The sequence below is a fragment of the Sitophilus oryzae genome, unplaced genomic scaffold, assembly GCF_002938485.1.
Source record: "Sitophilus oryzae breed Bouriz unplaced genomic scaffold, Soryzae_2.0 scaffold_1272_pilon_pilon, whole genome shotgun sequence".
NCBI classification, from domain to species: domain Eukaryota; kingdom Metazoa; phylum Arthropoda; class Insecta; order Coleoptera; family Curculionidae; genus Sitophilus; species Sitophilus oryzae.
The window spans coordinates 88854-111855 of NW_022145918.1; the positions used below are offsets into that span (position 1 = coordinate 88854).

The 23002-nt window shown below is 31.0% G+C and overlaps 1 protein-coding gene across 1 annotated transcript in view; it reads left to right on the plus strand.

The window, feature by feature from the left end:
• Positions 1-23002, plus strand: part of LOC115874290 (neural-cadherin-like) — a gene marked incomplete at its 5' end in the record, with an annotated part of 116611 nt that overhangs the window by 82692 nt on the left and 10917 nt on the right. The window contains 2 exon segments of the mRNA XM_030889397.1: positions 3406-3595; positions 13373-13614. Of these exon segments, the coding sequence (XP_030745257.1) occupies positions 3406-3595; positions 13373-13614 (432 nt within the window).

The window sequence follows — 23002 nt, forward strand, 5'->3', positions numbered from 1 at the left end:
TAAATATCTGTAAAAGATTCGTATACTTCTAAAATAAAAAAAGTTCAATATCTAAAGTGGTTCTTGTTATGGCGTGTTATGTGTTACAAAGTTGAGTTTTTAAATTATGGCGATTACTGACGTTTCTCGTTATAGAAAAATGACACCCTAACGATATCTTAACGATATCCTTATATTTTCATTTCAGATGCTCAGAAGAACATATTTTATTTTTTATTCTATTACTTTGCGAAAAAAGTTTTAAAAATTAAGAGTTTGCGATCGTGATTTTACTTACTTGATAGGGAAGGCGTGTGGGAATGTGCAAGTGTACGCAACGTCGCTTCTCACAGATTAGAGAGAGTGTATGCGATTTACTTCTACACATGTAAATACCTACCTAAAAGTATGAGTTGCCAGCGCGGTATGTTATGCTTGTTAAGTCGCACATTTAGAAGACGTTTTGTCCCTCAAATACACCATTCACCGCATTCACAAGGAATTTGGTAGATTTACCATTTGAATGGTTTTCATATTTTTTTATTATTTTATAAGACTATGGACTAAGGATCAAGATATTCATCTCTACGCATTAATTAAAACGAAATTTTAATACAATTTAGTTCATTACCAGCCATCCGTAACTGAGTGTCATTGTAGGAATTAAATACTCGCTTAAATGTCTTTAAAGCAATATTTATCTTGTTTTGAAAACGGAATTTGAAAAGGGTTCCTAGATTATCGACATTGACGAAGGTACAAAGTCCAAATAAATAAAATTTCGGAGGAAGAGGAAATACTTCAAGGCCAATCAGGAGGAAATAAATATGGAGAAGAATTTGTGTCGTATCTGATATAATTTGAAACCTGAAAACTGAAAACTTAAAGAAAACAGGAAAATTTTATAACAAAAAAAATGCCATAATAAATTAAACCGTTTATTTGACTCAAAACAATTATTGCATATTTGAAAAAAAGTAGTATATACCCCTATAACTGTATGTAGAAACTGTATGTAGGTGTTAAAAACACTAATTCTTCATCAACGAGCCCTGGAAAAATAGATTTGATCGTCTAATGTTTTTAGTGTTTTGTCCTGGCCAGTTGCTCAAAAAAGCGAGAATGTCAAAAGTTGACATATGATATGTCATTCTATTCAGAGTATCATTTTCTATCAAATAAAGTAAAAAAATACCAAGGGTGCCATTTAAAAATCAAAAGTTGTAGTCATTTCAGGTGAAACTGAAAGTGACCGAAAACAATTGAATACGTCAGTTCATCCTAATTTATGTCATATACTAACATATCAAATCTCGTTTTTTTTTTACTAAAAAAATAAAAAAGTTATTTATTTATTTAGCGTATGGCTTACATCACAGTATCTTAAGTTATAGGACACAGAATGGTATAAACGACAAAAAAAATGTATATAAAAAAAACTGCATAAACAAAAAAAAACATAGTTATAGGGGTGAGCCACTTTTGAGACGCACCCGGTATTATAAGTTTAGCATGGGGAGAATTTTGAATATTAATATTTCTGAGTAATTACAGCCCAACTATAGTAAGTACCGCATAGTTGTTATTTCAGGACACATCTTATATTTTTAATATTTTTTTAAAGATCTCTGAAATTATCAAAACAAATTTAATAATATCTTACAACTATGCAAAGTGATTGAAGAAAGTCTATAATATTACACGAGTACAATAATATTCTGTTAAAAAATTCATCCCGACCCACTCACACTTTTTTAACAACCCTGTAGAAGTTAAAATATTTTCCTGAAATAGGCCCTAGCACATACTTTTGGTATGCAATTCCTAAGTTCTTGCTTATAGGATAAATGCCATGTAAAAAAAAGTAAAAGTGACATTTTTCCTATAGCTTCTATGTTTCTTTATTTTTGTTTGTCTTAATTTCTATTTGCTGTATTTTTGATTTATAAGCATTTTTCCTACGAAATAGTTTCTAACTTATTCTACGTATTTCATGAAAGTATTAAGAAGTAAAAACCGATTTCAATTACAAAGCCTGTTCTTAAGGCGCCTGATGAAATCCCGAAAACGCCTCCGCTATAAAAACTGTATAATTCAATTACGGAAACTTTACGGCGACATTTCAACTTTTTCTAGACCGTTTCCAGATAAGTAATTACACCTTGAAACTTACTATCTGTAATTTTAAAGTTTTGAAAACTTCGCAAACAGTCTTTCCAGCTTTTCTTTGTCCGTAAATCTATCCAATTATATTTTTCTTCACGGCAAACAAACGAATTAAAGTTAGTTGAAATTTTTAAATGTTCTGCGAAAAATAATATGTAGGGGAAATATTATACATACATAAGAACGAATGTTACTAAGAATAGCTCTTGTCTGTATCTCGGAAAGTCTTAGCCATAGAGTCTGCTTAAATAAATATTTATAACCAAAGGAGGCTATGAGAAATTGCTGAAAATTATTTTCAATTTTGTAGAATGACCGCTGGAGGGCGCAACTGCTATGGAAAATAAATAAATAGATACAACAATTTTGCAAAAAGGGGTACTATAAATAATAGTATAATTAAATTCAATAGTATATATGTAATTTTAGCTGATAGCAAAAGAAGATTAAAAGCTTAAAAAGTCAGCGAAAACGGCATCTTCATATCTTTTTTCAAACCGAAGATATTAGCAAAACTATAAAAAAAATACGAATAAATAAGCCCTTAACTATTTTATTTTTATAAGAGGTATCAGTAGCCCTCTTGATTATGACAACAATAATAAAGAATAAGTAATTTTTTTTCCATAACAACTGTTAAAATTTCCTTATATCTATCAAAAATAGTAGATAAAACAGTACCTTAACCCCAAGGGTAGATTAAATGATACTTTAACAGCGAGGATAGGTTTAAAACTTTATTTCTTCTCGCACGTTTTTTAATTGCTTCCATTTTTGAAAATTTTTGTATTCCTTTTTCTGGCTCCAATTCAATGAACAAACGGCACGAAAGATAATTAAAAAATATTGACTCAAAACAGACAACTTTATTTATTTGTTTATTTTATATTTATTTGTTTATTGTATAAAAAATAACTATTAATATCGATAATATATAGAATACCATATTTTCGCTGACCTTTTCTTCCTCTTTACTATCAGCTAAAATTGCATATACTATTGCATTTATTTTTTTTGAAAAAATGTGCAATGTTTGTTAAATTGTAACGTCATAGCGTCCACTGTTAAATAACTATTATTATTGTTTATGTGGCATTACATAGAGTAAGGGATGCTCTTTTAAACGAACCCTAGTTCGTTTAATTCTGATTACCCAGTCCGGAGTTATTACATTTAAATAAAAACGTATCTAACCTTTTACATTACATTTTATATTTACACCACAATTAAATAAATTGATTGTCTTAAATTTATTTCCAGGTTGTCTAGATGACATACGACTGGAAGGCAAGCACCTTCCCCTACCGCCCGCTATGAACGGCACCCAATGGGGTCAAGCGACAATGGCCAGAAACCTGGAACGCGGCTGCGCATCGAACAAGCCCTGCGCAAACGTCATTTGCCCCGAACCGTTTGAATGCGTCGATCTGTGGAACGACTACGAGTGCACGTAAGTGTTGAATGCTTTTGATAGACCATGTTAGCATAGTTTGTTTAATTGATATTGATACTTTATATAAAAGTAATTATACAAATATAATATAGATCTCTAAGTACTAAGTACGATCGAAAAAAAACGGCGTTAAAGACGGGTGTTCTCTAGACGTCATTATCTACAAATTGACATAAAAGTTGTCCAAAATTAATGCTAATTATAGAGAAAATAGAACGTTTCCAGACACGCAAATCTATTTCCAACCACCATTTAAATAATTTACTTTTACTCAAATGAAAATAAATTACAAGATTTTTAAGGTCTCCTAGCAGTAGGCCTCATTAAAAAATAAAGACGACTACTGACGTACCAAGTAATGACATCTAGGGCTTGACCTCGCCAAAATTATCAATGATTGTCATTTCCTAGCCGTCTTTGACGCCATTTTTTTCGATCGTTTGGTACCTAATATGTGTAAATTTTATTAATATTGGGGGGGGGGTTTAACATGGAACAAGAAAATAACAATCTGATGATATTTTATTTGTGCTTTACGTACTACATCGAAGATGATAAGATACAATCGATATCAGGCTTTGATCAATTCAGTTGATTGACGCCATTGATAAGACGTTCGTAGTTACTTTTATATAAAGTATCAAACATAATTATTATAAGTATTTTTTCAGAAATACTGGACAAGGTATTCATTATCTATTTTTATATTTTTTATTCATATTTTAAGGTAATTTTACATAAAAAATAACTTCCTCATAAAAAAGCCAATATCTTGTCTAATATTTGTTAATGTATACAGTATGTCCCCGGATTGTTTTTACAAGAGAAAAAAAAAACAAAAAAAAACTTCTTTATTATTGACATTTTAAAAAAAAATATTTTTTTATAAAATTTTTGCTTCTTCTAAAATGGTTGATCCCGTTTATAATTTTCCAAATTTCCATACTATTTTAGAGAAACTTAAAAAAAATGAAAATATGGTTGATTTTTTCATATTAGAATATTTTTTAAACATAGAAACACGTTTTGATTTTTAGGACTTAAATTATATTTTCATGTTTTTTAAATTTTCTCTAAAACGGTATGGAGATTTGCAAAAGTATAAATGGGATGGCATTTTTCTCAAAATGTCAATAATAATAAAGTTTTTCCTCTTGTAAAGACAATCCGGGACGTACTGTATAAGTTTGGAAGGATTTTAAACACTAAACGTTTCTATTACTCTGCATATCTAAATTAATATTATCAAACATTAATTTTCTATATATTTCTACAGGGCGAGTCTGCACTTATTTAGCAAATATTTTCGACCCCAGGAACACGTCTATGAGTTTTTATCGCAAAAAAAGATGTTGAAAATCGTGCATTTTCTTTTAAATTTTCCTGTATATTTTAGAAAACTTTTTAGAACGGCAGTTTTAAAAATAAATCAAGATTTTTTAGTAATTCTCAAATTTGAATAACTTTTATTTTGGACTTATTTGAAAAACGGAAAAGAGCTGCTTCTTTTATCGAGATCTACAAATCCTGAAAATATTTGCTCTTATTTAGGACTCACCTGGTATAAGCCAACCCTTATGAGCGGTACAATAATGTTTGGAGAATTGTTATTTTTATTGAAATCCTTCCAAACACATCCATTTTTAAATGTATGTAGGTGTATTTGAAGAAAGAGAAATACACGATTTCGACGATTCACAACAGAAAACAAAACGAAAAACACAGTCAATATGACACAATATCATATAATACACAAACACCCCCAGGTTTTCTTTCAAGGAAACGCAAACAGCGAGTATTTTTTGTTTAATTCATCCAAAATCCGCTTTTATCCTCCACTTATTCGGTTTTTCTTTCATTCTTTTGTGTTTTCCATTATCTTTCTTTTTTCGATTTATCAAGATTCTTTATTTTTTCGTTCGATTCCCCAGAGCGTTTTCGTTGTTTTTTTTGGGTAAATGAGAAAAAACTCCAAAAGCTAGAAATTAAACCCTAAATGGCAGTTTCGAGAAATAAGAAGCGAATCCTGTTTCTTGGAAATATAAAATTAAACTTTTATCTTAATAGATAATATCGGCGGGAATAGCTATAACAAAATATGGTTTTTATTAGATTTTACGCCTTTTAAAAACGGAACCCTTTTAGGATCACTTGGTTGTCTGTCTATCTGTCAAGACTCGTTATCTCGGGAACACGTAGAGATATCGAGTTGAAATTAAAGCTTGTTTATGTATCTTTTGCTATGCCTCTCCTGTGTTCTTCTAACCAACGTGCGGGCCGTCTGGCTGCCGGTACACTACTCAGTTCACTACTGCGCATCACATCTATACAGGGTACCCCATTTTGGTGTATTTTATGTGATTTCTCGTTTATGAGTAGAGATACAATGATGCGATTTTCACATTACTTTGCTACTTTTTTGTGAAACTAAATATGCTACACATAGGTGTGTCCTAGCCTCCTTAGTTCCTGAAATACAGGGCGAATTTGTGATACGCATTAGTAAAGAAATGTTGAATACAGATATGATGCGCAGTAGTGAATGCAATGCAGTAGTGAACCGCACTATGTTCAAGAGAGCATAGCAAAAGATATATTAAAGAACCAGCATTCTTAAAATTCTCTCTAGAAAACGTTGCTAGCATTGAGACTATAAGTAAAACAGCGAAATCGTTATGGAAATGCAATAAATTTAAAAACTGCGTAATTTTCTAACCAATCGAAGTCTTGAAATTCAACCAATAAAATTAATATCGTATCATCGTATCGTCGGACAAAGGATGCATGAAAATCAAAGTTAATACATATGTCAACAACATTTTCTCTGGACTGAAAAAATAGAAAGTAAATTAAAGTTCCGTAAAGAAAATTGCGTAAATTATCAGTCAGATACTTTATAAAATATATAGAGATACAAAACGCATATTTGTTAGCAAAATTTTCTACTGAATATATCACCAGCCATTTTCTTGTATATATTTCTTCAACTTTTTGCCCTGGAGCGTTTTCACGCTTTCGACGAGCAGAGAGAAAAAGAAATACCTACCAGAAGAAATTGAGAAATAAGAAAAAAAACTTTAAAAGGCATTTCTAGAAAAGCATCCCCGTAATTAAATAAAACAACCGAAGGAGCGGATCCTCTGTTTCTCGAAAGTATAAAATTAAACCTTTATCGGATTTGATAATAACGGTGGAGAGAGCTAGCGGTAACAAAAAGCGGTTTTTATTAGATTTCACGCCATTTTTCTAAACGAGTTGAACCAGCCCAATTTAGAGAAAAGGGCGCGAAACAATTGGTTTTATAAAACTTGAAAGGACGGAGATGTTTCTTTTAAGAAGGGAGTAGAAAATGTCGTTAAACAACTGGGCTATACATTTTTAAATCACGAAATAGTCAACAACATAGTATACAGGGTGGTCCGAATTGTATTCTGAAAACTTCAGCAGCATATTCTGCTGATAAAAACATGTAAAAAGGTTCGTATACATTTACGTCCTAAAATGCTTCGTTTCGGAGATACAGGGTATAGAAGTTTCGTTTTTATTACGGTTTTTTTTTCAAATAATTTCTGAACTATAGTCGATATTTGGATGACAATTGGTGTCTGCGTGTTTTTTGACATGAGAATTTTGAGTTCGATGTTAATACGACTCTTACTTGTAGAAGGCGTCACCTACATGTCTCATAACCTTTGAATAAAAAGATTTTAACTGAAGACTAATAACTTTTCGTCCGTAACTGTATAAAACCACTGAGAAAAAAAATACATTTTCGTCATGTTTTACGTAAAAAATGTCTCTTGGTAAAAATTTCTACAAGCAACCATTCTCAAGATATTTAAAATATAAATAGTCAATACATGCCATTACTGACAAAAAATGGGAAATTAAAATTAACTTTGGTTGCACGTCATCAATGACACCATGCGTCGTCTTATGGAGTTTGCTGGTGGTCGTATTATGATGTGCAACCAAAGTTATTTTAATTTCCCTTATAGTTAATTAAGTCAAATGAAAAATTTATGAAGTTTTTATTTTTTTAAATTGATTATAAATTTTTCTTAGAAAAAATTATGATAAAACAGTTTCTGTTGAACATTTGGCACAAAAATATTTCAAATTTATGATTTCAGTCTAATAACTATTTAGTCAACATGTTTAATTTATGTCAATGATTACAGATATTGATAATTTCGATTCCGAATATCTCGCGAACCATTACTCGAAGCGATTTTTACCAAGAGATCTTTCTTACGTAAAAAACGTTGTAAACATATATTTTTTTACTCATCAGTTTTATAAAGTACGGACGAAAAGTTGTTACACTTCAAACCAGTTAAAACATATGTAGGTGGCGCCCTCTACAAGTAGCAGTCATATTGACATCAAAATCAAGTTTCCCATCAAAAACGAAAAAACTCTCTATTACAATTAAAAATAGGACACTCTGTAAATATGCAAAAAATTACGAATTCTATAAATAAAGCTTAAATTTAAATAAGAAACTTAATACCGTATGATCGAAAAAAAACGGCGTCCAGTTGGCTGGGAAATGACGATCGATGACATTTCCCATATAAATTTACATATAAAATGACAGCGATCTTCATTTCATGCCATCGCTGACGCCGTTTTTTTTCAATGCAATGTGGAACAAATGTCATCTTTTATATGGAAAAATTTGTAATAGTAACAAAAAAAAACAACAAATAATCCAAAAACTACAAATTAAATATTACATAATTAATGGTGGTTTAAATATATATATAACAATAATTATAATAAATAATTACCCAAAAATGCACCTTAAATATCTAATAAATGTATAATATACATTAAACAAACAAATTATCAAAAAAAAACTTAAATAACATAAATATGAAGAAGGAATGAAATATTACGTTGACACCTAAGCAAGTCCACTTTTTTAAAACCCCAATTTTGATTTGATATTGGCTCCATAATGCATAATCAAAATAAATTTTACTACATTGTCATATATGCGCCAAGTTAAAATTATTGCATGGAGCACTCTATAATATCTGATTAATTAATTACAGAACTGGAAATATTGTGTGTGGTGTAATCTGTTAATGGAAATTCAGTTTTGTTAATCGCGAATAAATAAGTAAATAGTTAAATTAATTATTTTCGGCCAACAGAATTTATAAAGAGTTACATAATTTCGATAATGTGTATTTGATCAATCATCAAAAGGTTTTTTATTAATTAAATTTTAATTCCTGGTACACATGTACCATATTATTTGAAAGTTTGACTCTAAAAGGCAAATATTGAAGTGAGCCGAACGCTGTAACATAACGCTTATTCGCTGCCCGCCACGAGCATTTCGATGGGGAGTCGAAACACGAAAATCTCATTTCGAAAGATCGACTCGCTGTGCTCCAGTATTTTTTTCAGTCTTTAAAAATGTCGGATCTAAAAATTGGGAGTGCTACGTTTAATTAATACATATTTAATAAATACAACCAGCAATATAGTGGGTCTCAAAATGAACTAAGCAAAAACGAAAGTAATGTACATATACAAATAAATTTGAAGTATACTATATAATATATAGACTGAACCAAAAAATACGTTTTTCTTCGATGATGATGACGTTTATTTAAACTTTTTATCTCTTTATTATATTTCTTACACCGCCAATTAACAGAAATACGTTTAACCACAATTAAAGCCACTGTATCTACTAGAAATATGATTGTTATACGGACATTCGCCGAATCTGTACTGACATGTAATGTAACAATCAAAGAGATTCGCTAAAAAACCGACAGAGTCGGAGTGGATTACCGTTGTTGTTCGCGAGCTGCTCAGTTCTCTCATGTTACAAAGTGTTACATTACAACGCTTGGCTCAAGTCAGTCTCCGCCTTAAGACCAAATTGTATAACTCACACCGGAGATTACTTTGTAAAATGAAAAGGTAAAGCCAAATAAATTTGAAATTAAAAAAATCGGAACGCCTGTAAGGAAGGAAAAATTTAAAAAATATTGTATCCTTTAAACTGTTAAAATTAATACAGGTTGAAGACACTTGTAATTTTATTTTCCTTAAAGTTTATAATTATATTTTATTTTTGTTTAACGGGTTTGTAAAGAAATAATTGGATTGCTTAAACTTGCAATTTTGAAAAATTTAAAGTTTGTGAAACTTCCAGATTGGTTCTTAAGTCCGCTAAGTTTAATTGTTAAAAAAAACTTCAAGCCTTCATATTTTAAATATTTTGATACCGCCATAGTATTTCATATTCAGTAGACATTTCGTAGTTCTTTAGTTTTTTGGTTAATTTTCTTTTAACTTAGAAGTAATTTTTTGTGTTAGTTTTAGTTTTGTTAATATTTTAATACATTATTTGTAATATTTTTATTTAATAATAATAATTAAGTTTTTAACTGCTTTTTTATTTATTTTTAACTGCCAATTTAACATATTTACTTAACTGTTTATTGCTTTTTATTTAAAGTGCGATTTTGCCACCAAAGCGATTTATTGCTTATACCTGTATGTCACAATAAAAATATCCTGAGTTAATCTAAAGAAAATTGATTAAAATTTGATAGAGTTTTGGAATCATGATGTATTGATCAAAAAGGCACTTAATGCGTGTGTCTGTATCAGATAAAAAACAACTTCCTCTGTTTTGAAATACAGGGTCAGTCTTAAATAAGTGCAAATATTTTCAGAGCTGGTAGATCTCGACAAACGAAACATATTTTCTCTTTGCCGTTTTTCAAATATGTCCAAAGTAACCGAGTTATTTTACTTAAAAATATTTTTTGGCTTAAATTTTGAGAACCACTGGATCTTTTCTGGCTTTTCTTTTTTGTAAATTTAATTTGCCATATTACTAATAACTAAAAAATTTTCAAAAAATTTTTCAAAAAATTCCAATTTTTCAAAAATTTTTGTTCGCGAAAAAAACCTCATAATCGTGTTTCTGGGATCGAAATATACTGCCCCTAGAAATATTTGCTCTTATTTAAGACTCACCCTGTATGCATAGTCTGCTTTTAAAAGGCTGTTTTCCTCTTATGCCATATACTCGATACAATAAGTGTAGATTTTTTTTACATTTTTCATAATTGTAGATTTACCAAAATATATTATATTAGAGATACATATTAATGCGAATTTTTATTCTGAATTAGTTAATACACTATCATAACTTGTTAAATATTTAAATAAATATTTTTTAATATTATAGAATTTTCAAAAGAGAATTAATTATTATATTATAACGTAAATAATATTAATTTATTATAGCTCGAGTTTAGACATATAAGCATAATGAAAATTAATTATTAATAATTTTTAATTAACATCATTATTTGATATATAATTAGTTATACGAATATTATTTTCAATGTTATTAACAATGTTTGAAAAGTTATAATTATTAAGCTACCCAGAACTCTCTATTAACGTATGTTCACAAATAATTATTAAATTATTTATATTTTAATTGGCATAAGTTTTTCAGGACTAATTCCATGCCTGAGAGACACTACAAACAAAGACTGACACCATTTAAAATTGTAGATACTCTCAAATATCTCTTGCATATTTTGCATTAATTTGTTGTTTAAATTAGCATTAAGCACTGGGGATTACAAGAATTTAGGTATACAAAGTTAGTTACTTAAACCACTATGCTTAAACCATCCGAGATATAGGATACGAAGGGTGACGAACCCTAAAACAAAGGAAGTAGATTTGCTGGCTTTACATAATGTTGTATTTTCAGTCCCATAATAACAGCTATTTGGTTTATGTGTATGTTAATAAGAGATTTGATATTACAGAAATATATACAGGGTGGTCCGAATTGTATTCCGGAAACTTCGGCAGTATATTCTGCAGATAAAAATAAGTAAAAAAGTTCGTATAAATGTATGCTCTAAAATGCCTAGTTTCGGAGATACAGGTTGTATAACTTTCATTTTAGGACATACATTTATACGAACTTTTTTACTTATTTTTATCTACAGAATATGCTGCCGAAGTTTCCGGAACACACTTCGGACCACCCTGTATATAGTATCTTCGTAATTCAGTACAGAAAAAGAATAGTTGTAAAAAGTGTTTTAATGTCAACATTATGTATTTATTTTTTGTTGTTTAGGCGATTTTCTGTATGAGTAAAGTTAGTTTAATAATAATAAAAGAAGGATAAATCAAAATCAATTTCATAGCTACTAATCTTTCTAAATACCTACTTTTTGAAATTAAAATGTATGTTTTACGTGGTATTTGTGCGTATCTTTTTGTTAATTTTAAATTGTATATTTTAATTTTATCAAACTTACACAACATATTATTTGTTCAGCATATGTGAAAACATTTTTAGCTTGATTATTTTTTTAATATTAATTGAAAACATGGCCTTTACGTAAATCCATATTCAATCAATTCAGCAAAATCAGCTCTTTCAACTCTTCATTTGTTTTTGACGTATTTTAATTTGTTTCCCGGTCCTATACGAAAAATAACTAAAAATATTAATTATTTTATATCGTATGCGAATTTTAAGTAAAATCTATGCTAAAATGAATATCATAATGCTACTTACGTTTTTAAATAATTAATAGAAATATGTGACAAGCTCAAAGCGATAAGTAAGCCAGGCTGAAATTTAAACGCGCTTTGATGAATTGGCTACATATTTGTTTTAATATACAATTTTTTATTTTACCTAATATATGAATGTATATAAAATAACTAAGTGATTTGAACAATTTTCGCAAAATTAAAACACTATATCACACAATACACCAAAACACTTTTACTTTTACATGGGACGCAATCTTTGATCATCTGCTGATTCATGCTACAGATGTTGGAAAACCCCCCAAAGAATCATTTCAAATACCGGGATTATAATTATTGTCGATCCCGTTATTCACGAAAAAAACTTAATTACGTTGAATTATATTTATATTTCTCTTCTAACAAATATTTTATTGAACTAAAAATACATTAAAAATTAAACGTCTCCCCACTAAAAACAAACAACATAACATATAAGTATTAAACACTTAAAAGAACTAAAAAATATACATTTTTTTATTTAATTTACAATAACCAAACGAACAAACACGAAGCATAACACAGGATTATGTAAGATACTAAAATACTAAGAGATACTAATATAACAAATTATTGCAGGTGAACAAAGATGATCTTCATATTATCACTTCATTCGTGCCAAAAGAGCATCAAAGCTGGTATCATTTTTAACTGCATAAGAAGTCGTAATTTCATCTGCCTTTTTCAACAACAGATATCGTATCAACAGTTCCTGTCACTCGATTGATTTCAACCGTCAATTTTATTGTATTTTCCATAAGTGCGTCAATAAGAACCTTTGGCAGCCACCTTTTGTTTTCAAAAATATGCGGGATTTCAGGAATTTGAAATAACATTCCTCGGATCTCGGGATATGATATGCTACAGTACGAATATAGTATAATCGTTTATCTTTAATTTCTTATAAATTTGGTAAACATCTCTAGCCAGTTTTACATAAAACACGTTTAAATGCCGAAAGCTTATTTTTGCTACTTTTCGAACTAGTGACACTCTTAAGCTTCAAATTTGACTCTTTGATTGTAACTAGATGTACCTCGCAGTTGTTCTCTCACTTACGCAACATTCCAATTATCGACTTAAACCAACCGGACAACACCTCTATACATACCACACACGACCATATTATCGCAAACCGTTTCAACCCCGTTTTTGCCTGTCCAGTTGCGGCGAGGGCCGCGTCATGTCGGCCGACTCCAAGGACTGCACCGACAAGGACGAGTGCCTCGACCTGCCCTGCCTCAACGGCGGCACCTGCGTCAACCTGGAACCCGACCTGCGCTACCGCTGCCACTGCATGGACGGGTTCTGGGGCGAGAACTGCGAACTCATCCAGGAGGGCCAGACGCTCAAACTGTCGATGGGCGCGATGGCGGCCATCCTGGTCTGCCTCCTCATCATTCTGAGTGAGCATCGGCGGTAGTTTCTTTTCGGGGAATGTAGTTTTCAGTGAGACAAGTCTTTTGGATCTGTTAAAAGGGTTTTTACATCACTATTTTTAGTATTTCAGTTACGTTATGAGATTCATAACACAACTAGTGGTGTTATGAATCTATAGCACAACTAGTTTTTATAATAATGAAAAACAACTATGTGACAAATATCATAGTTAAAGGTGGGCGACTAATAAACGAAAATTAAAACAGCATTTTCTTATTTTTCGGTTGTAGATAAAACGTTGTACATAACATCTGCGTTTAAACATGATTACAACACTCGTGTGATTAGAACGATTTGGTCTACGACTTCGTCGTTCTAATCGTTCACACTCGTTGTTCTAATCATATTCATAAACACACTTGTATTGTAAATAACTACTATACTATTTTTCGTACAAGGTTTTTCGTAATACCAGTTCGTCACAATTACCTATTTTAGGATCTAGTACACATACAGGGTGGCGCCTCTCATACAACGCGGAGGCTCCAAGGAAAACGACAGTCTGTATTGAAATAAAATTTTGTGAGCATATGTAGATTAATTCAGAGCACTTTTTAAAAATATACAGAGTTCTATAGGGTGTCTTTAAAAGTTACATCAAAAGTTGTTTTTTTGTATTGGAACACCCTATATATTAATTAATTTTTGATTTCTAGGAAAAAAATAAAAGTGAGTTTTATTAGGAAAGTATATAACTGAAATGTAAGGTTTTTGACTTTTAAAATTTTTCTAAAAATGAAAGAGCATTTTGAAATTTAATAAAAGCTACACAAATTTGAATTTACCCGGTATAACCTAATATATGGTTAAAATTATTAATAAAATAAGTTATACAGGGTAAGGCAAAATTAATGTTGAACATTGGTCACTTTAAAAAGCAAGTTACTGCTTTTAGTTTAAATAGAACACCCAGTATATTATGCTGATATTCAATGGGAAATTCGTAATACTCTTCGAAATACTATTAAGGTTGCCTACCCACTCAAACAAAGATTTTCTTAGATATTTTCATTTCTATGATTTTAGCGTGAGTAGATCTTTATTATTTGATATCTAGGTGACTGTGATATGTCTTGCTTCAATAGGGTAAATTGCAATTTAGACAGCTGTTATTAGTTTAAATTTTATTCTTCGTTTCTAAAATGTGAAATATGTCAAAATCCCTACATTTAGGCATATGCTTTTTTAATAAAACTCACCTTTATTTTTCCTAAAATCGAAAATCAATTAATATATTGGGTGTTACATTGCAAAAACAACTTTGATGTGTAACTTTATTGGAGACACCCTTTATAACTATATATATATTTTTATAAAATGCTTTTTTTTTTTTTTTATTTTAGTTTTATTGTGATATAAACTGGAGCCTCCGCGTCGTATGAGAGCGCCACCCTGTATAAATTTGGACCTTTTCAGTAGTCATAGGTTAATTACAAACAATGTGAGACACTGGCCATTTGACAGATAATATTACAAAATAAATTTACATATTTGTATTAAACTTATTTTGATTAACATGAGATATGGAGTTTTGAAAATTAGGTAATATGTATTAAAAATTAGTTGCATTCATATACGAAATAAAACAACACAGTAACTCTTCAAAAAGTTAATAGTTCGTGTTTATGTTTTAATTAAATTTCGCAAATGCATACATGATCCAATAAAAAGTGTTTGGATGCATAAAAAGTACAGTTTATTTACCTTGTACCAAAACAAAAACAAATTATTAAACCCACAAAATTATTTTATTTATTAGTAATTTTTTTTTTTTTTATTTAAAGATTTCTAAATCCGAATTATTTCTTTGAGCTTAAATACTTGTCTAACTGATAGTACGTTCCTCCATTAGATGCTAGTAGATGTTCAAAGAATATTCTGTGCTGATGTCTTTAACTTTGATATTATCTTTGATCAACTGACATTAGCTAAGGATGTTACTTTTTGGCGTTATTATTCGCACCAACTGTCATTATATCACAACAGACTTGCACGTAATCACTGGACACAGGCATGAGCATGTGCACAAGCACGAATGTTATACTTGTAGATTTTCTACATTAGCTATTAAAATGTATGAATGTAGTCGTTTTTATATCAGACAAGGTGACTATTGTTTGTATGTATGTGACAAATAAATCTAGTTTATTTTTAGAAAATATTATATTTTTTTTTTTTTTTTTTTTTTTTATAATATAAGATTGAAATCTTCCATCCATAATTGTTATTTTTCTTTTAAAAAAAAAAAAAAAAAAAAAAAAATTTATAATTATTATTATTTAATATAACGTAAGTATAGAACACCTTAAAGAAGAATTTTGCATGATTTCTAGATGATATATACAGGTTTTTCGCATTACAAGTATGTTGTGAAATAACTGCAAGTACGATATTTGTATCACTAGTTTTGGTGTCCAAAGTGACTTTAAAGGTATATTCACACAGGTCAGTCTGTGACAATATCTGTGAAAGGGCGTTGCCCAACTTGAACAAAATCATAAAATATTGTTCATATCATTACATTATAACTCATTACTAATCCAACAAGAATAATTATGAGATATGTTTAAATTATTTTCGACTACTGGTACTCTTTAGACCGAAGTGACTGGAAGACCAATGTGAAAGAAAGAGATAGTATGTGATACACGTGATTTGGATACTAAAACGAGATTGGCGATAAAATCTGTGACGAAACCGGACGTGTGTGAACATTCCGTAATTGAGACTCTTAATGGAGTTGAAACGTGACTGACCTCTGTGTATAGAACTTTAGACTTACATTTTTTAAGAACATTTACAAATTTACCTAAAATATGAACTAGATTTTCTTAAATAGAAACAATCCTATTAAATTTAAACTGAAATTCATAATAATCATTATTAAATCTAAATTTGCTTTTTGACTCACACTCAGGGGATCGATTTGGTGTCGAAACAAAATAATTCACCTAAATTTTTAGGTCTTTTTTTTTTTTTTTTTTTTTTTTTCAAAAAAAAAACTGTTTTTTCAATTTTATTTTTATTTATAGTAAAATTCAGGAATTAATTAATGATGATTTTTTTTCTAGTTCTTAGAAGTCTGAGACATGAAAAAATAATATGATCATGATTCTTTAACGAAAAGCCGATTTTTAGCAGAGGAAAGAAAATTAAAATCTTCATTTTATCCTTTGTGGAATATACACGTCACTCACTAAAAATCGTCAGAAAATGTCTTATACTCCTTTACACTCAGAATTTTTTGGAATTTTTTGAAAGGGTGGAACAATATGAAAACAATTAAAAACTCATTTTTTCTAAGAATTTTCTGGAGTTTTAATTTATTCATACTGTTCCACCACTTGAAAAAAATGTAAAATTCAAGTGTAAGTATAAGGCTGAAATTTTTCACTGATTTAGTGAGTGACAACACAAGGATAAAAAAATAATTTTAATTTCTTCTGCGGCCTCATGTGGGAATCGATCATGTCGGCCCACAATGTAGACTTCTCGTTAAAAAAATCATCGTCAGACACGAATTTTACTATAAATTGAAAAAACTGTTCTTTTTAATCTCGAAAAACTCATTGGCTCCTTTCAGATGGAGCGGACCGTCCCACAGTGGGGTATTTGACACAGATAGTTGATCGAAATTATTTTTTAATTATTGCTAATTTCAATTAAAAGAGGAAATAATATGAACAAAATAAAATAATTCGTCGATTCTAAAAAAGAAGAAAAAATCACTGTTCCAGTGTTTCCACGGACAATGCACTTATACCAGTAGTAATATCGCAACTAATACTACTAATGCTACGACTTATCCGCGAGCAATGCCCATACCACTGAAGTCGCTACTAATGCCAAATTGTGTTATACTACTAATGGCACTAATGCGATCGCTTTGTACTCAACGATTCCATCGCGGTTTACACCTCGCATTATTATATCACTGATTTGCAAATTAGTGGAAACCAAGAATGTTTTCCTCATTTTATCAGCAAAGTCGCAAGGCGCCATACCCCCGATGCGTCCGGCCGGATGTTTTTCGAGCATACGCGACCCATGTGAAATTCTTCACTTAAACTCTCATGGACACTGGCGGACGGTTCGTTCCATCTGAAAGCGCTGTTAAAGAGCTAAAAATTTAAGTGAATTATTTTGATTCGATACCAAATCGATCCCTTGAGTGTGAGTCAAAAAAGCCGCGGGGACAGATTTCTCATATTAATACGGCTATACCCTTTCAATAAAGTTTACGCTACCCTGGCATTGTGCTAAAACACACCATCACGAAAGCTTTTTCTAAAACTCTAAGAAAAATACATTAAGTTTATATAATTACCGAGTAAAAAGAAAACTGTAAATTCACCGTACATTCTTCATCGTCATCCTGACGTACGTGGATCGCGTTATTCCGAAGAGAGCGAATTTTTCCGCGCCCGACCAAAAATCCAATCGCGCGGTTTCATGATAGCGTTATTAAATGAAATGTCATCCTGTACGCCGTGATTGATAACCGATTTTAGGTTATGCTATACATAGTTCTCAGGGGCATTATTGCAAATGTGTGATCAATTTGTGATAATGGGTGTGTTTATGTACAGGGAGTTTCGAATTATTGAAATATTGGTTGGAAATAATTAAGGTTGGAAATTTATTATTAACATTTTGAGAAAATGATTTCTTCATAAAAGATTTTGCATGTTCTAAAATGCAAAAAAACAAGAATATAAACAATATTCATCACATCAAGAACTTCAATACGCTGATGACTGCGCTCTAAAAAACGTTACAGCAATTACCAGAAATGTTGAACACATATATTATCTGGGCACATGAGGCTTTGGGCCTTATGCTGAACATTGATAAAACTAAAATCATTGCACTCCCCGGAAGATCACAACAACGCTTTAAAAATCAGAGAAGAGCTATATATATAGTGGAATTCAATTACTTAGCAGTTTGATGATTTCGGAAAAGGCCAATATCGACTCTGAAATCCAGCACAGGATTAGCAACGCCTCAACAACATTCTGGAAATTAAAGACAGGATTTTCTACAATCATGATTTGCAGTGTACCGACCAATAATCCCTACCAAATCGTTTTGAAAAAAAATAGAAGGAGAATATAGAACACCACTCTATAACTTAACGGAACTCTACTATGATTAATATAAAGACATTTTCTCATATTAATCAAAAAATGTACTTAAATATAGATATATTTGGGACACTCTGTATTCGTATATTTGCTACATAATGCATCTCTATACGTTTTCGATAAATGTAACCGTTATCGATAAAAGGGAGGATATGGGGATGCTGTCTGTAATCAAATCGTTCAAATATACTCGCGTCTCGAATTTGCACCAGTTTTTTTTCGCTCGCGTCTCTGAGTAAATAAAAAAAGTAGGGGATAAAATGCTGAACATTTCGCAGATGGAATTTTTCCACGTCTTAAGTTTAAAAAGTTTGACAAAAGAACAAAAAAATAGACATCTATTTATTATAAACGGTCAATCATAACGTATGAAATTATGAAAGGACATGTTTGAAAAGTTGTATTTTTGAAGTGTTGAAAAAAGTAATAAAGTAAAAAAAAAATATTGTTTTACGCGTAAAATAGTTTTTACGGGTTACAAATAGTTTCTTCCTTGTAACAAAATAGTTTTACACGTAAAAAATAGTTTTTTGCTTGTAACAAATTATTTTATACGCGCGTAAATAATAGTTTTTTACGCGGACAAGACAGTTTTTTACGTGCATTTAGAGAACAAGTGGAGAGTTCAGTCTCCAAGTTACTAGACAATGGATAATGATGGTTAGTTTAGATTAACTCTTTCAACTAATTTTAAACAAGTGAAAAAATATGCCGATAGTTGGTTTTAATAGTAGTGATTCATAAAATTTGTTTTAAAATATTCTATGTACATCAAAAAAACGAGTCCTGCCTCAAATTCGAACATTTTGCACAAGTATTTCGCCTGCTCACAAACGAAAGGCAAACCTCCTAAAGAAGAAATTTCATATAGTGCCCTATATAATCGCGCCATTTTTCTTATTTCTTCAGAAGGGGTTAAAAAGCGGAAAGAAACACGGTCCGAAGGCTTAGTCCCGTCCCCGCGTAATAAATCACACTGTTTTTGACTTGATACGTCGCTAAGTAGATTTTTTACTGCCCATAGAGATGAATTATGGGCCAAACAGAGCCCAACCCTCTATATATAGGCGAATCCGGCCGTTTGCGAAACGACAAAACCTGTTTATTAATACCAAAATATATATAACAGGCCCCCTAGGTTGCAATAAAGTTGATCTAGGTTCGACACAATATTGCTTCCGGTGTCTGTTTTTTGTCCTTGATTTTTGATAGAAGGGATTTTAGGTGCAGATATATATTTAAAATAGTTATACAGTTACAGAGCCTAGTAATATACCATACGATCGAAAAAAAAACGCGTCAAAGACGGCTGGGGAATGACAATCGATGATAATTATGGCCAGGTCAACTTCTAGAACATTTCATAGTTACATTTCAGTTCATTTTAAAAATTCCAACCGCAGCGCTCGAACGGCAAAAATTAGAAGTGCCGGGTATAACGTATTTCACGCAGTCCCTTTACCGTTTATGTTGAAGGTGGCATTGATAATATTAAAATGGTGGCTTGTGTAATATTTAAGTATTTAATTTTTTACTTGTGCTGTTATTGAATCTATATAACACTCAGGTACGGGTGTGATGAATAATGTTGTGTTCGGATGTAGTAAAAAATAAGTGCAAAAAAAACAACTACGCGCCGTGTTGTGTTGTGACAATTTCAAGTGTTAATAAAATTGCCGAAAAAATGTTGGCGTAAAGAGACCGTTGAGTGCAATAACATTCAATAACTCAGCTTCCCGGATATTCCAACTGTCGAAACATTTTCACACACAACTCATGTCAACTTTTAACATATAACACGCGATAACTCAAAAACTACTTTAGACTTTAGATATTGAAACTCATTTTATTTTGAAGCTCGGATCTTTTACAAGATGTTTAAATAAGAAAAAATTGATAGACTTGTTTTTTCCATTCAAAATTTAAAAAACATCCATTTACTTTGAGTGCATTACAATTCTCAGCAATCGTGTAACTTTTATAAAGAGATTTCACATAGTGTCTGCAGAAAATAGCAGAAATATTAAGAAAGTTTTTTTTTTTTGTAAAAAACTACAATCCATTATTTCTAATGGATTTCGAGATATCATTTTGAACTCAGATTTCTAATAGCGCGACCACTGTCGAACGCCAACACAATTCCACTTATTTTTACAAAAGTACAAGTGTTTCTAACTTGAACTTAAAAATTTACAAGCTATAGGAAAAATTACAACAACTCCTTAATAAATAAACAAATAAAGTATCTCGAGCATGATTAAATCTTGAATCTGAACGCATGATGTACACTCTCCACTAGAATTTTATACTGATATGGTACTGATTGGTTCGATCGGTCGACCGCGACGAATCTGCTCTATCCCCTCCCACGTCTCTAGCAATGTGCACACTTTCTCTGTTTATTTGATACGTTTGGCAACGTTTCTACTGTTCTCTCTTTGTTCAGTACATTATAAACGCATTGTACTCTTCTTTCATACGGAAATCTCTACCCAAAATTTGTATTTGCCAGAGCAGAGATGCCAATGAATATTTTGTTTATTTTCCCAAATGAATGAAGAATCAAAAATATTCTCCTTTGATTCGCATGATTCAGTGGGCGAATTGATAATAAATAATGTCAAAAATTTCACAGTTGTTTGTGTATGAGCTTGGCTAAAATTACTTACTCTGTTGCCATACTAAAATTTACGCTTTAATTTATTTTTATTATGCAAGCCAACAAATTATTTACATTCTCTCCATAAATATGTTTGTATATAAAACAAAGCACTCTCTTTTACGACTTATAATAAATACACTCGTCCCTATCTCACTCCTCATTTGCTCCTCTGTCTCCTAACCACTCTCAAGTGTCAAAGTTACGTCATAAACCACTCAGCCATTTTCTTTTTATGACGCGACGTCCCATCGGCATGTCCGAATCGTTTTGGATGCAAATCCCCGCTATGCAAATAGAACACATTTGCCACGTCAGCTGGAGTAAACGTCCCGAAAAATCATTAAATCGAAACGATTTGGCAACGTGCCTTTTATAAACTCCGGGGCTTGGATGGAATAACATACGGACTGTCGGTTTTCGAATAAAATTGTTAGAAAAGATGTAATCTGGTATGAATGGCCATAGTGGAAAATTCCGTAGCAGGCTTGAAAGGGTACTTTCCATTAGAATAGAAAGTACTACTGCTGGTACTTCTTTTATCTCTATAGTTACAGTAATCCCAATAAACTACATAAAAAGCTAGGACTTTTTTACCCAAAAAAGGTGTTTTATTTCGAAATAGTGAACAGTTTGTAACATATTTGCGTTCAAGCATACAGGGTGAAGTTTTCTACGATGTTCTCTATGGTAGCTTAAAACTATCTACATATATAAAATGCTAATGTTTATCTATGTCGTCTCTACTGAAGTAACGACTTGCTCTAGAAAGTTGCTTTTTACTAAAATATAGCTAACTGGCTCTTCTAAAAACTGTCGTCGGCTGATTTTTGTTTTCATTTGGGTAAAAAATGTATTTTTTCCTGATGTCGTGGTGGATGCGCCAGGCTTCAATTAGTTGGAAGTAAAGAGTCAGTTAAATGGAGAAAGAATTGCAGTTTTGTGAGGTCAAAAATATCCTCGGATTTTTGGAAAAAGTTTGTGTCTTACTAGATATTAAAAAAAAACAAATTTCGGCTATTTTAAAAATGCTCTCTAATTCCGTATAAACGATTTTAGACAAAAACTTTTCAGATAAAGTTGTACATAATCACATTCTTAACGAAATTGTATTTTCCGTTTTTCTAAAGCATGTTATTTTTGACATATGACAAACATTTTTTTTAAATGGAAAGCATAGTTGGCCATGGCTTCATAAAAAGCGTCACTTTTGAACATTTTTAGCGGTATAAGCATTAATATGTTTTTTCGAAAAATTACTGAGTTATTGTCGAACGAATATACATATGCGCGAATTTAACTTTTCTAACATATCTTGAAAACCGTTCTCTAAAATACGTAAGTAATGTTCACCAGTTGATATCCCGCTGATTAACCCCCCTCCCACTCATTCTAAATTCTAAATTCTAATCCTCGAATAGGTATGGTCCAAAAATCCCACACGCTTTTTTCATTTGACACATTTACAATTTGTTTAATGTCTCGATAAAATATTTTGTTTGGATGCTACAGTTTGGCATCTCTGCGAGCAACGACAATTGAACTTGT